Raw genomic sequence first — 18117 nt, 5'->3', positions numbered from 1 at the left:
ACTTCCTTCTACCAGTGTCCCCAGTTTTCTACTTACCCTCCTAGCCTGCCTGTAACAGACACAAAAAATTTACTTCACATTTTTTTAAAACAAAAGCAAATAGAGTTATCAAAATTTAGATCATTAAGATATTATTTGGAAATAATTGTTATATTTCTAACTGGTGTTACTAAAGTCATTGTCTAAAAGATTTACTGGACTATGATTGGTGCTAGTTGAGCCTTCTGTTTTTAGATACACTTTAGGCTAAAAGAATTTGCTGGTCTTCTATATAACTTTCCCCTCAGATTGGTGTGGTCCTACTAGACTAATAGTACTATGAAATTTTGAGGCAACAAGCAGCTGCATGGCCCAAACTTAATGATTTGGAGCAAACTTGATATCTTGACATTTGATAAAGTTACATTGTGGAGCTGAGTTGTTTCTTTTGGAAGGTGTTGGGTGTGATGGTGAGTTACACTGTCTTCACTGTGAAAGGGAATCTGCCCTTCCTGGTCTGAGAAGGCTCAGACTACCAGAGAAGAGTTGGAAGCCATCATTTTCTTTTGGATCTTAGTAGAGGAGCTGAGATGTTTTACTGCTGGAAGATGGTATGTGTGTGTATATATATATATATATATATATATATATATATATATATATATTATATATATTATATATATATATATATATGCTTTTGCCACCACTCTGGACTGTTTTTTTTTTAATTATAAATTTTTTTCTAGGGGTATTTTCCAACAGAAAATTGAATAAGCTCCTATTTTAATTTCTTTTGTAATCTATTTTTCCTGAAAATTAAATTTAAAACTAGCAGGCAATATGTGTCCCCAATTTCAAATATACACTGTATAGACAAAATAATTTTTTTTTATAATTGTGCTCTCTTTGTTGGTGCCATCAGTTTAAATATGTCCCACCAAACCTATTCATTTCCTTGTAAAAATTATATTATTTATTTAACAAGTAAGTCACTGGTCTGTACTAACCTTTTCCTATGCATGTGCATTTTCATTTATTAATATAATATCAATTTTTTTCTGAAAAGTGTTTTTTGAAAAATAAAATGAGAATTAATTTTCCTGCTGTGACACTATTCTGTCATTAAACAAGGATGACCATAGTAATGTGATATTGCAGCACTATTAGCTATTCAAATAAATATTAGAATAGCTGATTCAGGTAGTTTTTATTTGAAAGACCATGCTCTTATTTAAGAGCAGATAATTTTGTCTGTTTCTTTTTTTTTTGGTTTTTGGGCCACACCCGTTTGACGCTCAGGGGTTACTCCTGGCTATGTGCTCAGAAATCGCCCCTGGCTTGGGGGGACCATATGGGAGGCCGGGGGATCTAACCGCGGTCCTTCCTTGGCTAGAGCTTGCAAGGCAGACACCTTACCTCCAGCGCCACCTACCCGGCCCCAATTTTGTCTGTTTCTATTGGATGATTCTACTAGAAATAGTTGTTCTACTTTACCTTTCCCTCTTTATTTTGTTAAATAATAATTATATTACATAAAAGTCTGAACAGGTGAGACCTAATTTTTTGTCTTGAACCTTGTTTCCTCATTGGTCCTTCTTTTAGACATTTTATTTTTCAGTCAAAATAAAATATATACCTTTTACCCACTATAACTATTTTCTTTCCCTTTGTTTAAGTTCCTTGAGCTTAAATTTTTTATTTTATTATATCACATTATCCTTTCTTATAGAGAATCTATTTCTGAACTTCTCTCATACTGCATGGTATGTTCAAATATAATTTTAATTTCTAGTATTTAGAAATAAAATTTAGAAATAAATTATTATGTTTAACAAATATTTTACTATCTTTCCGTTATGTGTAATATGAGTAGAGATGAAAGTGTACCTTTTTAACATCAGTATGCAGCATCTAAGTACCTATAATTGGAGAATTCCTAATGCCACCCCAAAATGTGTTTGGGTGTTTCTTTGCTTCTTTTAAGAATCCACTCACACACATATATATAGATATGGCATCTATATGTTTATCATTTATTAACAAATGAGAATGAATTTGCCCATATCCAGGATGAACTAAACACACTGTAGTAAAATAACTAGTCTGGAGCCTAGTGCCACACAAAGAACTGTGTGACTTGCAGCGATGTATGAAAGATTATTTAAGGATTTTATTTTCTTGTTCATGCATGCATTATTCAACCAGTATTTAATAAGCATCTTCAATAAAGTCAGCAGTGAATTGAGTGCTATGAACACAGCAGGAGTAAGAGCCAATAATGAGTGAGTGGGCAATACAGACAAGTGGAAATAGGTCATAGGCTAATTACACCACCAGGTGGGACAGCTGATAGAAAATACTTTTAACTTGGGCCCTGTGGGTCAGCAGAGACTTCAAAAGAAAGTGGTCGCTATGATGTGGTTTGAAGAGTTGGTAGGAATTGGTGAGCTCAGAGGCTGTCAATGGAAGGGACAACATCCCAAGAGTCTGACATGACTTGGTGCATTGGAGTCCTGCAAGAAGTGATTTATGTCTTGAGTTCAGCACGTGGCAGGAGGGGAGGGGCTGAGGGGAAAGCTCCATCAAGAGCCTTTTTAAGAAGGTACTTCTAAGTCCTGTTAAGTTGCCATTGAAAAGGTTTTAAAAAGAGAAGTGACTTGATCAGATAAAGGCAATTTTTAAAAACCAATTGAACAGCTATTTCCTTGTTAGCTCTTTTCTTTATTAGCTTATTTTAAATCCTCTTTAGTCCAGGTGGTGAATAGTTGTACACACATTTCTGACATATCTGTTGTTCTAGTCCTTTTAGCTTTGAGTTTTCCTTTCCACAAAACATCTGAAATGATAGTATGATAAAGCAAAATTGCAATCACATCAAAACACTAGAACTATAGAGGCAGGCATTGTGGGTTTTGTTCATAGAAATTGAGTTGAGCAAAATCAGGAGTGAGGTTTGAGATCTCTCTGGCAAACCATCTATATCTTGTAGTTTCCTCTATTGTCAAATGAAAGACTAGATAGATCTTCAGGTGACCCTTAGCCTTACAGTTCTCTAAGAATTGTTTCAGTTGTGGTAGACATATATTTAACACATGAAGATTTTACCTATCTATCATGGTATATTCAATCTAGGAAACAGAAAATCAGATGAAATTTTATTAGTAGGTGAAATGTGGAGGTAGAGTATATTTGAGAAAATCATGGAATACTGTTTGACAGTGGATGTTTACCATAGGGCCAAAAGTTTCTTATATGAAAAAGCATGCTATTTAAACAGTAGCCATTGTCAATACTAGTCACATGAATACGTTACAGACACAAGAAACTGTTCTTCATGTTAGGAAGATTTGAGAAATGTGTCAAGAATCAGTTTCCTACTTAGATGATTGATGCTCAAATTATCCCTTCACCAAAGCAAATTGACATTGGTAGAAAAACATAGGGGAAAATTTCAGGGGCTAAAGAGATAAAAAAAAAAACATGTTAATTATGTAATAATTACATAATAACATTTGTGTTGCATGCAGCAGACCTGTGTTCGATTTTCAGCATTCCATATGGTCCCCTAAGCACTTCTCTGGGTTATACCTGGCAGTGCTCAGAGGTTACTCCTTGCTCTGCATTAATAAACCATTCCTGGTAGGCCCATAAATAAACAAAAGCAATTTAAAGAAACTTGAGACCATAGTAGAGAAGCCACGACAGTCTGAAGATAAGCTTGATAATTCAGAAACAATGTATACTGTACAACAGGTCTTTTTAACTTTGAAAAGACTTTAAAAAACATCTTTTAAATAGAAAAGTTGATGGCATTGAAACAGAGTAGTTGTCATTGATCATAGAAATGTATAGTTATATGCATTTATATTTATATATCAATCATGGTTTCTTTATCCAATCTTCTGCTGATTCCATGTTTTAGCTATTTGTGAACACTTCTGTGAACATATGGATAATAAAAATATTCTTTTAAATGATCATTTTCATATCCTCCAGATAAATGCCTAAGAGCATTACTGATATTCATCATCACCACAAATGATAAAATAGACAAGCATATTGTCTATTTTTAAAATGAAAGTATTTATATGTATATATATACATATATATATATTTTTTTTTATTTTGGTTTTTGGGTACACCTGGTGATTTTCAGGGGTTACTTCTGGCAATGCACTCAAAAATCGCACCTGGCTTGGAGGACCGTATGGGATGCCTGGGATTGAACCCAGGTCTGTCTTAGGTCAGCCACATGCAAGGCAAACGCCCTACCACTGTGCTATCACTCCAGCCCCATATTTTATATTTTAATTAAGTTTATTTGGCTTATTTTTATTTTTATTTTTTTTTTGGTTTTTGGGCCACACCCATTTGACGCTCAGGGTATACTCCTGGCTAAGCGCTCAGAAATTGCCCCTGGCTTGGGGGAACCATATGGGACGCCGGGGGATCGAACCGTGGTCCGTTCCTTGGCTAGCGCTTACAAGGCAGACACCTTATCTCTAGCGCCACCTTCCCGGCCCCTATTTGGCTTATTTTTTTATTGTGACTAAAGTGCATTACACAGAATTATTTATGATACATAATGACAATGAATGAAGGGCATTCACACCATCAATGTTGTCCTCCCTCCACTCCTGTTCCCATTATGTCTCCCATATCTTCCTCCTTTACTTCCCCAGAATACTAGTCTCGAATTTACAGCTTGTTGTAGATTGGGTATCTATTCTGTCATTGACTTTGGGTTTGGTGTTCCAGTCTGCTCAATTTTTATTCATACTACATGTTCAGATAACTGGTTCTGGTATCATCATTTTCCCCCCTCAATTTATGAGGCTGAATGATTGAAGTTATGCTGTGTTGTTGGAAAAAAAAAAGATTAAGGAAAAGAGAAGAAAAATTTGGTATCAACTACTAAAAATAAAAAAATCAATCATCAAATAATATCCACAAGAGTGAAAGAGAAAGAAAAATGTGGAAGAAAAAGGGTTTAGGAAAATAATATCAAAAACAAAACAAAACAAGAAAAAGGAATGCTGGAGTGGCAGGGTTTGGTGTTCCCCCCACTTTTTTTTTTACATAGTACATACAGTAAGTATTGTGGAAGGAAGGATATTTCTGTGGTCTAAGAGATTCAGTGTTTCTCCACTCTTGAAGCATATTGTCAAGGGAACAACCACTGGCTCCATACATACTCGTTGCCATATCCCAGGGATTTTTTTTGTGGTGTCAGGAAACTTTCCTCTTGGTTGTGGATGAGAAAATCAGGCCACTGTAGCTAGCAATCTTGGTATTTGTGCAGGTCCTAGGACAAGGCCTAGGATTGAGCCTTTAGGGTTCTAGAGGTTCTGTTCCATCATTGTTGGTGTGTTCAGTTTTCTGTATCATGTGCTTCATATTTTTGCTTGTTCCCTAAGCCGAAGTCTAGGAAATTATGGTTCCAAAGGTTCTGCTCAATCTCTGTTGTCAAAATTGGGCCTCTGTACTAAGAAATCTTGCTTTTTGTAAAAGTCCTGGGCTACAGCCTTGGGTAGGGTTTTCCTTAATGGTCTCAATGTAAGTTCTGCCCAGTCATGATTGTCAAAGACAGTTTTCTGTAGTTAGTGCTCTTATTTTTTATAGTTCAAAGGACGATACATCTTCTAATTTCCACTTAGTGTTAGGTGATGTGATAGGACCTCCTGGTCTTAGGTCAAGTTGTCATTTCCTCACTGTCCTCGTTGTCATATTAACACTAGCACATTTAAATCTCGTATTTGACTTATTTTTTAATGTTCATATTTCCAACACTAAAACCATCACAAGAGTACCCCCTCCCTCTTCCAAGGACATACAGAAGTCTTAGATTTATATTCTCTCCTATGTCTTATGTTTAAACTCATGGAGTTATTACACTTGATAGTTGATATTTTAAGCAATAATATAATATTTGGGTTAAACCCAGTACTTTAAAAATTGGGTCTGTAGAGCTAGAGAGATAGTACAAGTGTTAGGGAATTCTGGAGTCACATTTTTCCAAACAGTTTTCCAAACAGTGCTGTTAGGTGTAGCCTCTAAATAGACAGATTCAATAATTGTGAATTTTATTACTATTTTTTTTTTGTAAATTTTGGGATTACACCTAGTGGTGGTCATATCTTACTCCTGATTCTTAACTCAGGGTCACTCCAGGCAATGTTCAGGGAGTGATCTATGATGCTAAAGATCAGACCTGGGTTGATTGTGTGGAAGGAAAGTGCCTTAAGTCTTTACTATTATTCCGTCTCTTATCTTTAAAATAAATATAAATCAGCAAAAATTGATTCTCTAATCTATATTCAAAAAGTTATTCCTGAGCTGATTAGATGCCCATTATCCATTATGGCCCCTGGGTACCTCTAAGAGTAATTCCTCAGTGCAAAGCCAGGATTTACCCCTTAGCACCATTGGGTGTGGCCTCCAAAATAAATCAAATAATTAAATAATTAAAAAGTTATGTGTTATTTTAATATTGACTGTGTCTTTATTAGTGTTGAGGAAATTTTGGAAATCTTAATTTTCTTAGCCTTGGAAATTCATTACCCTAAACTATTTTTTTCCTTTGTTTTTTTTTTTGGGGGGGGGCACACCTTTTTGATGCTCAGGGGTTACTCCTGGCTAAGCGCTCAGAAGTCGCCCCTGGCTTGGGGGGACCATATGGGACTCCAGGAGATCGAACCGTGGTCCTTTTTTGGCTGGCGCTTGCAAGGTAGACATCTTACCTCTAGCGCCATCTCACCGGCCCCCTGCCCTAAATTATTTAAATAATAGTTTTGCCCTTGTTTCTTCGCATAAAGTTTTATTTTTACCATCACAGCCATTTGGATAGTGAGCACTTAAAGTGTTGCCCTGTCCTTTATATGCACACTTGTGGTTTATTTGAGGGCTTGGGTTGGCCAGCTTTAGCAGTGCTCAGGGGCAACTCCTGGATCCGTTTTGACTGAGGGTCCATTCTTGAAACTGCTATGAAACAAACCAGTAATGCATGTTATGAGTTGTAATACTCTTGAATACATCTATCCTGCCGTATTGTTCTTCTAAGTTGCCTATGTTTAGATATTGAAGTTTCCCTCAAATGCAGTTGCTAGAAATTATGTGAGTGGGAGAGAAATGAAAGAGCTCAGAGAGAGGTTTGCCAGTTCCTGTTACCTGAAGGCAGAAGAGCAATCCCTGACTGCTACTTCAATTTCTTTTCTTAGACAAACTGTCTTGTAAACCTTGGAAACATTTGCATGGTGAGAGAGCGGACTAAAGTTTGTGTCATTAGCATCCTAGCACATTGAGAGAGAGAATGCCCTGGGAGGAAGAAGGGAACATTGAGATTCAGTGTATTCATGGTCTGCTCATTCAGGACTGAGATGAGTTTGGGTTTCCACCAGCATTGCCAATGATTGGAGACAACAGTAGTGATTTCCAGGCCAAGGGACAATGTGCTCACTTTCATTCGAGGTAAATGGGAGTGAAGCATATGTGACTGCCTGAAGGATAATTCCTACTGTGAGAAACACAGAGCTTTGAGAAAAAGCTCCTTTCACTGAATTCTGCCACTGTAATTTGTATAGTATTGTCTTTGTTATTCAGTTGCATGAAAGTGATATTTTTGAAATTTTAGTTCAGTAGATTTTCAAGGTTAAGAACCACACTCAAACTCATATACATTTTATTGTCCTTCACTTCTCCTTTTTCCTGCTCAGAATGTGTTTACAGTATATCCAGACTCACCAATTGTATGTGTTCATTACAGCACTGCTTTTAATGCAGTACTAACTGCAAGCATTTTACATAAATCCTTACTCTTTCATAGATTTTAGAAATTATTGTAGGACTGAAACAATCATATAATCCTGACCTTATCAACATTTAGTTACATGAAAAGAATTTTAAGTGGTTCTATTTGGGGGGTTTTAAATAGAGCTTCTAAAAATCTATACACATCAGAATACCGTAACATTTTTTTAGTGCAATCAACATAGAAAGCTGTGTGTGTGTGTGTGTGTGTGTGTGTGTGTGTCTGTGTGTGTCTGTGTGTGTGGGGGGGTATAGGGAAGAATCCAATTTAAAAGGAAAGGAGGAGAGGGGAGGAGAAGGATGGGGCATTTATAAATGGCTGACTTGCCATTTTTTATTTTATTGTGGAGGACTGAATAGAAATGAAGTGCATAAATATACATAAACATGCCATCCCATTCAGGATTCATATCAAAATTATCATATAGTGATTTTTAAAGTCTAGATATAAAGCATTGAATAGAAAGCTCTGTTAAATTTTAAAAGTATGCTTCACATGCACGAATTTTGCCTGTTCTCTTCAGCCTAGTACTGAGCATCAAATAGATGTTTTAAAAAATGCATTGGATGATTCTTGGGTCCTGTTCCCATTGCATACAACATGATGAATTTGGAACAGGACCTAATGTGTTTTCATTGATTTCAGGTGCATGAGGTGGCTTTCCATTTGGAGAAACACCTATTGATGGGCTGGTATTTGTAGCTTTCATGATATGAGCAGACTTTTCAGACAGCATAGGGAAGAGTATCTTTTTGTTTGTTTATGTGGTTCAATGTAAGTATTTACCTGGTTCACCAAGAAAACCTTATCCACAAATGCAGTTACTTTTAACACTATTAACATTAAAGCCAATTAACCTGCTTTAATGCTAAATGTCTGAAAGACCATATCAGTAGACACATAAAGGAGAAAGAAGGGCTCTCTCCCCACCCCTACCCCAGGTATATCTTTTTTCAACAAAATCTAGTGATAACTGAAGGAAGAAAATTTAATAAATAATTGATTTATCAATATCCTATATATTATTTACATAGATATATTCCTTTTAAAAATATATATGGAAAAGTTCTTCATTACCAATTGATTTGTTAACAAGAACTGAAAGAGCACATGAAAGACATACAAATGGAGGCCAGGAAGATCATTTAAGTGGCAGAGCATGTTTCTAATGTGTGGGAGCTCCTGAGTTTGAATTGCAGTCACCTTACTATCTTAAAGGCACTACCATATGACCCTGAGCTGAACAACATTACCAGTGATGGCCTTCTTTTTAAAAACAGATGTGAAAACTTACAGATGTTTAACTACACAATTAATATCAAATAATACTACAAAAGAGTCTAAAAGCAATATGATTCTTTAGTACTAATTTTTCTTCCCTAGGGTATGGTACTTATTCTTGCATTTTAAGGATTTCTTTTCTTTGTTTCTTTTGATTTGGTTTGATTTGGGGCTACATGCAGCAGTGCTCAGGAGCTATTTCTGGTTCTGACCTCAGGAATCATTCCTGATTGGGCACAGAGGGCTCTATGGGATGCTAGAATGAAACCTGTATCAGCCATGTGCAAGGCAAGTGTTCTACTCATCAGTTGCTTCAGCCCCAGGATTTCCTTTCTTAACCTAGTACAGCACAGAGCCTATATCAGTCTCTAATTCATTCTTAAATAACACATTAATGTAAATTGTTGAAATGATATCTTATCTAAATAGTTACTTGCCTACATTAAAATTAATTTACTCCCTACAAAAGATTCTTAATTTTAGCATTCCTGGTTATTCCCAGATAAAGCTATCAAAATGACCCACAACTCTATGTCCATGTCCTAGGTAATGCTGTTTCTATTTACCTTTGCAAAGATCAACTTGCTATATGCAAATAGCAAGTAAATACTAGAAATGTTGAGCTTCACAAATGCAAACAACCTTGCTAGAGACTTCTGCAGAAACAAGAAATGGAAATAGCAGTAATTGTGTTCTGAGTACCTTCAGGCATTGAGAGGGGGTAAAGTTTCAGCATGTTTTGTTTTTCTTTTTTGATTAACACTGCTTACTTATTAACAATGATTACAACTAGAATCTGAAAGGACTTGAGTTCATGCTTTGTTTTCCTGAACCCTTAATTTGATCATAGCACAGTCACCACTGGGAGTGACCCCTGAACTCTGAGGACCACTGTATGACCTCCACAAATAAAACCAGCACTACGATAGGAACTGATTTTTAATTTCTGCATTAATCCAGATTTTATTTTAATCATGGTAACAGTTAGGTAAAATGTACTTTCTCCCAATTCAGAGTGGAATTTTAAGATATTCATACTCAAATTGGGAGATTGAATATGACTGGTTGGTGGAGGGCTGGATCCTTCTAACAAAGTCTTGACACTGCCAGAGGCTATTTTATGAGCCAGAGTGATTTTAAGTTTTGGTATTTGTATCAGTACTATCACCTCATGGCTATTGTTAAATTTTCATTCTCAACCCTATTTACAAGTATTTTTTTGAGGTCATATCCAATGATGCTCAAGAGCTACTTTATGCTAGATGTTCAAGGACCACTCCCAGTGGTACTTAGGAAATCAAATTTTAATGCTAGGGATTGAACCCAAGGCTCCTGCATGTAAATTTTGTGCTCTGGTCCTTTGAGCTATTTCTCTGACTCTGCAATCTTCATATGTCATCTATACTTGTACTTTTTGTATGACAATGGTGAAGTGAATTGGAATTGCCATATGGTCTCTTAAAATTTGAGATAGCATTCAGGGAAAGGCACTTCTTTGCATACCTGGTTTTGATTTCTAGATGCCCATATGGTCCTCTGAGCCCTCTACGAATGATCCATGTGTACAAAGCCAGAAGTAAGACCTGAACACTGCCAGGTGTGCTCCCTAAATAACAGTAGCAAAACATTTGAGAGGAACCAAGCATGCTGGAATTAACACCAGTGTTACAGGATCTGTTTTGTATGTATGTGATGAGAAAATAACATGTGGCATATTTGTGATATTATTAGCCATACATGTAGTATTATTTTGACACTGTTTATCTTTAAAAAGGAGACATCTGGGCTCTTAGGTCTATAGATGTTAATCAACAGACTGATTTGGCAGCCCAAGCTAGAAACTTGCATGATCCTAGCAGGAATTTGGCACTTTACTAAGATCAGTAGCTGTTGCATTGGCAATCTCCACGTTAGTCAGGTCTGCCACTGAAACTGATGTTGGTAGATGCCATACATTGTTTTCTGCTTTTTTTATACCTTAGTTTGGCCACTGCCTTTAAAATTAGTGATGATTCTTTACTTTTCTTTTCTTTTCCTTCTTTTTTAATTTTTATTATTTTTTTGGGTCACACCCAGCAGCTCTCAAAGGTTACTCTTGGCTCTATGCTCAGAAATAGCTCCAGGCAGGCTCGGGAACAATATGGGATGTGGGGATTTAAGCCACCATCTGTCCTGGATTGGCTGCATGCAAGGCAAATGCCCTACTGCTGTACTATCTCTCAGCCCCTGATGATTCTTTTCTGAATATGAGAATGTTAATTCCAAAAGAAAAAGAACTTGCCTTCAAGATATATACTGCTACTTGTTTAACTGACTGTGTATCTTAGTATATATGTAACTGTGCATGTATACAATAATATTTATATATCTAAAACTGTCATTGTTGAGAAATCTTGCAGTTTTCAGATATAATGGTCAATTTATATATCCAGATAGTATTTTTCCGTATGATATTAGTTGCCATCAGGAAAATTTTTTCCCAAGTTGAGTGAGTGATTATATCATTTTTATTTTACTGAAGTTATTGGACAAATTCAGTGGTTAATAATGGTTATGAAGACATAACTATGAGAAGAGGAAAAATAGTGTTACATTATGAGTGGTTAAAGTATGCAGTGCAATATATTGCAATACATTTTCCTTCTTACCTTTGGGATTGAGTTTGTATACCACACTTTAAGGCATGGTGTTACTAAAATAATGATGGCAAAAGTCAATCATATAGGAGGAACACTCTCTGGTTATGGTGCTATTTCAGAATAAAGTCATTGATAATATGGGTATTGATATTCTCTAAAATGGGTTGCTTTCACAAAAAAGTTTTTTTTTTCATATCCATCTTGGATCATTGGGAAGAGTGGCTGAGCCATAGCCCCTAGTGCTCAAGGGCTATTTCTAAATCTGTGCTCAGGATTGACCCTTGCTGAACTAATTGGGAGACCATATGTGGTGCTGGGGATAAAAATCACCATAACTTATTGTATTATATAATATATATATTTATATTATTAACATAATATAATATAATGTTATATAATATATAATATATAATGTTATATAATATATATATTATATATAAATATATATAATTTATAATATATAATGTAATATATTATATTATGTTATATTATATATAATTGTATATAATATATTATGTACTATATATTATATAGTCTGCTATTATCTTTCCAGCCCCAATAGTTTTCTTTTTTACACAGAAAGATATAGGGTAAATATGCCTATTATATAATTAATAAGTAGTGTCATATAATAATTTCCAGCCTTTTTAATCCTGTCATGCATATATCACTATTTGGTATTGGGAGGTGGTTCAAAAATTATTCTTTAAAGCTCAATTTTTCTTTGATGGTGTTTATTAAAACTAAATTTTTAGTATTTTTATTTTTTAAGTTAATCATATCAAAAATGGACTGATTATAGATAATCTAGTTAAGGAATGTTTGCCTGGATAAAGAATGTCATTTAAGAGACAAGAACTTCTATTCCTTGCCGTTTTGTGAAATTGCCAGTTGGCTAGTCTTTGAATTTGGGAAGCTGTAGATGTAAGGGGGCTTGTGTTAAAAATGAGTAGAAAGCTGGTCTTGAGTACAGGTGGGGGTGGGGTAGGGAGGAGGGAGATTTGGGACATTGGTGATGGGAATGTTGTACTGGTGAAGGAGGGGTGTTCTTTACATGATTGAAACCCAACTACAATTATATATGTAATCACAATGTTTAAATAAAGATATTAAAAAATAAAATAAGAAGCTCAATCAGATTAAAAAACAAGAAACTCACTCACTTCAAATATAATGATATTCATCAGTTGTAAAAAAAAATATCTGGAAAAGATGAACTACATAGGGCTGGCAAGATAACTCCAAGGGATGGAACACATTCTGGCAGGCAGAAGACTTCAGGTTCAATATCGACAGTGATGACCTTTGTTGTTAAAATACTGGTGGCACTCAGCACTGCTGGTGAATCCCTCTCAAAAATATGGTTCAGAGGATGAAGTAATAATTCAAAAGTTGAATACATGCTTTGCAGGAGTCCCAGATTTGATCCCTAGCACCACACAAAACCCAGAACACTACTGGAGTGATCCCCATGCAGAGTGTCCCTGAACATTGCTAGATGTCTAAAAAATAGAAAAATTTCTAGTTGAAAAGACAGAAAATGCAAACATTAATAAAAAGCAATATGTTTGGAAATATGAAGCCATGAAATTTACTTATATCTGAATTGATATGGAGGAATTATGCTGAACAAAATGAGCCAGAGGGAAAGGAATAGACAAAAATTATCGCACTCGTGTATAGGGTATAAAAATACAATTTGATATGGTAATAGTTTCCAAAGACAATAGAGACAAGGACTAGGAGGATCAATCTATGCTAGGAACCTCACCACAAAGAGTGGGGGAGTGCAGTAAGGGCAGTGAAGGGACCACTATGATAATGATAGTTGGAAATGATCACTCTCTGGACAAGAAGTGACCTAGAGGCAAGCAGCGGGGAGGGTGGGAGGAAAACTGGAACATTAGTGGTGGAAAATGTGTACTGGTAAAGGGTGCTGTATAGTATATAACTGAAATTAAATTATGAACACTTTGAAATTGTGAAAAAAAAAACCAACTGTATGATGAACATTTTGTAACCATGATCTTTAAGTAAAGCAATTAATTTTATAAAAGGTAAGAGAACATAAGTATAATAACATCAGCTCAAACTGACTAGCAAAGAGGAAGTTATGTATTGACAAAGGGGCAGTTTATTAAGAGAGATTGCAGTATTTATGAAGTAAACCCTAGAGTTGTAAAATATGCAAAGCAAAAACTGGCAGAATTCAAATGAGAAATTCAACAGTTGGAAACATGAATACTAGCTAGCTTGATTAATGAGAGAACTACCATTCAGAAGATAAACAATGTATGGTAAAGCTCAAATCATCATCAACCAATAGTATCAAGTGAAATTTATAGAGTTGCCCATTCAACATTAGTAAAATATCTATGTCATATAGTCTTCATTTCTAGTAGGAAAAGCCCAATTTCTTAGGAAATAATATAAGCCTTAACACACTTAAATTGAAACCAGGCCCAGGGATGTAACTGAGCAGTAGAGCACTTGTATTACAAGAATAAGGTTCAATTTCTGCCACCACAAAAAAAAAAATTAAAACTCTGACTAGAATGAATCTTGAAATGAAAAATAAAGGTTTAAACTGACAGTATGCCAAAATGATAATGAAACGTATCATCTGTTTTTTTTTTAGTCATGATAAATGATCTTTTTGCTTTCTTTATTTTTCAGCTTCTTTATTAAAAGGACTAAAACATGCTAACATAGTGCTGCTTCATGATATCATCCACACCAAGGAGACACTGACACTTGTGTTTGAATATGTGGTGAGTAAATTAAGAATTGGGTCTGTCAAATACAGATATTTGTACATAATTATCATTGAGTTTTATTGTTAGTGTGAAATGCTCAAGCATTCTGAGTACAGGATATATATCTTTACATAATGTTGAATGATACAACAAAACACCAGGAAAATAGTAAATTGAATTTTTACTAAATACATCATCTGTTTATTACTATATGGTAATAGAATACATTTTACTTTTTATTTGTTTAATCAAATAGGATTAAGTAGCATGATGTGAATCCCTGTACCAAAAGAATTTTAGACCAAAGAATAAAAAAGATTTATATTTGCTTTGGGTTTGCAACTTGGTTTCTTTAAAAGCATCTTTATTAGGGAGTCTGTGTAAGAAAGCCAGATACTTACAATTTAGGCTTCATGAATTTTCCCTCAGTTGGTATTTCAGCTATTAATTACAGCTTCCAATTTGCATAGCACACAATATAATGATCTTATTGTGTTGAGAGTATTTCTGCTAGAAGATTTGGACTTGAACTCATAATTAATCTTTCTCTGTTTCTCTAAGAAAAACATATGGTATTTGTGTAGCACCACTATAGCATTTAACTGTGGAGTCATGAAATGTAACCATAATAATTAACATCCCAATTTTCACAGATGGATCTGAGAACATGTAATTTATAAGATACAAATGACATTGGTGGAGATTTATATTGAGAATCACTGTTAGTATTGTGATTGTATTAAGGTCCCATTTTTCAATTACTACTTTTTTACTTTCAAATATTAAAACTTTCCTTTTTTTCTTAATATATATATATATACTAGAATGAATATTTGCATCAATTTAGTGTCTGCTAAAGTCTGCCTGTGTCTGTTTGTCATTTGAAAATTGTTGTTATATGAAGGAGCCATTCATTCTGCCTATTTACATAAAAATGATAGATACATTTGAATAATATGGTAATGTGGCTAGAAGGACAGCTAAAGCAAATGGTTGCATATATTATGTGCCAGTAAGAATAGGTGCAGATTCATACATCAATGCAAATATTATTTCTTTTGTCAATCTACAGTTTTGAAGTCAATAATGTATTCAGCTGATTTAGAATTGGAATTTTGGTGTCATATTTCCATTATGATATTTCAATTCAACCTAGATTTTTCTTTGTGTGCTTGAATAACTTTTGCAATGCTTTGTAAAAAATTATTTTTGAAAAAATCTACTTTCTTTCTTCCTCTCCCTCAATCGGATAATTAAATTTAAATAAAAGTAATTTGCCTTTTAAAATCAATAACATTGGTAGGTAGATAAACTAATAAAAATGTAAATATATTTGTGAGGATAAATATTTTAATCTTCAATAAGATACCATTTGATGATTTTTTTTCTGTGAGATAAAGTCATAAGGAAAGACATTCTATGTACTGTAATATTTACTCATTAATTAAATGTAACTACTTTTTAAAAAAATTATGTTTGGGTCACACCCAGCAATGCTCAGGGGTTACTCCTGGCTTTATGCTCAGAAATCACTCCCGCAGGCTCGGGGGACCATATGGGATGCCGGGATTCAAACCACCATCCTTCTGCATGCAAGACAAACACGCTACCTCCATGCTATCTCTTTGGCCCCTAAAAATCTATTTTTTGTGAGTGCCAACAATCAATCTAAGTTCTCACAAACAAATTGATTCTTCTACCACTGAGCTCTTTAGCAAGTTTCAATTTTAAATATAATTTTTATGAGTGTGAGTGAAATTTTTCCGTGCCCCAATTCCTTTTCCTGGGGTGGGCGCACATTCACTGGTGTGACTGACTTACCTCTTGCTCTGTGCTCAGTGATCACTGCACTCAGGTCACTCCTATAGGAACTTGGAGAACCATATGGGGTTTTGGGTTAGGTGCATGCAAATTACCCTAGTGCCAATTCTAGTTTAGACAACCCGGGACTTCATAAACCACCAAATAACTATGGACATGTACATTATTAAAAAGGCAACATTTTATTCCTAATTTCTTTTCTAAAGTTAAGATATATCTTAACCCTGATCTGTTAGTAGATGAGGAAAATTTATCGTTATTGCCTTATGATTATGCTGCCTGCCTCTTTTCCCCCAAAAGTGTCCTCTTAACTTTGCCTTCTTATGTTTTTAGTGTTAGTTTGCCTTTTCCTTCTCTTGTCTTTCTGCTCTTTTCAGCTCCTATCCTTTTTATCTCTCTAGGGAAGCATATTTTGTTGCAACAACTGAAGTTTGATTTTTGTTTAAGTTAAATGTCACCTAAAATCAGATTGGACACAGAGGGAGACAAAAGAGCTCCTGGCTGTAGAAAGTGAGGATGACTGGGAGAAGGGCAGAAAGAGGTACACTAAAAATAATATAAGTTAACCCCTTTCACATTAGAGGCATTACATCAACACTGTTGTAAGCATTAGCACCTTAATAATATTTATTTTTTAAGGAATATGACACTTGAAGAGAGTCTTCCCTTCTAGACTATGAAGTGTATAAACTCTTTCAATTATGTGATCATCAGTCAGTACAACATTGGCTTCCTAAAGGATTTGTTTTTCTTTTAAACTTTGTTCTAATTACTGACTGCATATATATTGCAATCTTAGGAAAATCAAGAGTCTCATAAACTTTAATAAATTATTTTAATCAAATTATCTTTCTCAGAGTATCTTGCAAAAATTAATTCTATTTCACTCTCATCTCATGCCTGTTACATATTTCATTGCATTGGAAAGATGAACTGACTTGAGAATTAGAGTAGATCTAGGATAGGATAGGATAGGATAGGGTAGGGTAGGGTAGGGTAGGGTAGGGTAGGGTAGGGTAAAGGAAAAAATAGGACTGTGTACTCCAGATAGAGATCAAGACTTCAAAGAAGGAACTTTCATAAATCTTTAAATTTAAGAATGACCACATTATTAAAATCTTAAAAGTAAATGGCATTGCCTTTGATGCTAAACATTGTGCTGGGAGCTGCTTTATGCTAATTATTAGTGTTTTTCCTTTTTTGAAATGGTTGTGTGACTATGATATGTAGCTATACACATGGTTGGTTGTGGTATTCACACTCTTAAGTAAATGCTTGCAAGAACTTCTACTTTTTTAAAAAAGTTGGAGTGCTCACACATACCTGGTTGTGGGGCAGGAAATCACACAACTTGTTGCAATGCTTGGGACCAGAAAACAAAAGAGCTCCCAGGACTGTGCTGGGTGTACATGGTGGCTGTGGTGACTGAACTCTAATCCTCATCATGCCAAGCAAGTGCTTTTGCTAGTGAGTTGTCCCTGAACTCCATGATCTCTTGATGTCACATATTGGACTATTTTGACTTTAAGAAGAATAGCCTGAGGATTAGGAAATTAAAGTGCTCTTCCTAGGGGCAAGAAAGCATGGAGGTAGGGCATTTTCCTTGAATGCAGAAGGATGGTGGTTAGAATCCTGGTATCCCATATGGTCCCCTGAGCCTGCAAGGAGCGATTTCTGAGTGTGGAGCCAGGAGTAAACTCTGAGCGCTGCCAGGTGTGACCCAAAAACTAAACAAAAAAGTGTTCTTCCTAGATACGTTGGCATATAAATTCTGACTTCTCTTATTTTTTGATTCTTTTTGTTATGTTTTGGATACCACCAGATATGGTGGTCC

General features: G+C 35.1%; 1 protein-coding gene across 3 annotated transcripts in view; it reads left to right on the top strand.

The window, feature by feature from the left end:
- Positions 1 to 18117, top strand: part of CDK14 (cyclin dependent kinase 14) — a 733148-nt gene that overhangs the window by 352233 nt on the left and 362798 nt on the right. For all 3 annotated transcript variants that reach the window (XM_049769012.1, XM_049769019.1, XM_049769022.1), the window contains exon 6: positions 14383 to 14477. In XM_049769012.1, coding sequence (XP_049624969.1) covers positions 14383 to 14477 — 95 coding nt within the window. The remainder of the gene's footprint in view (positions 1 to 14382; positions 14478 to 18117) is intronic.

This window comes from Suncus etruscus, chromosome 1 (assembly GCF_024139225.1).
Source record: "Suncus etruscus isolate mSunEtr1 chromosome 1, mSunEtr1.pri.cur, whole genome shotgun sequence".
In the NCBI taxonomy this organism is placed as follows: Eukaryota; Metazoa; Chordata; class Mammalia; order Eulipotyphla; family Soricidae; genus Suncus; species Suncus etruscus.
The sequence above is the reverse complement of the archived record's forward strand: the minus strand, read 5'-3'. Positions and strand labels throughout refer to the sequence as shown.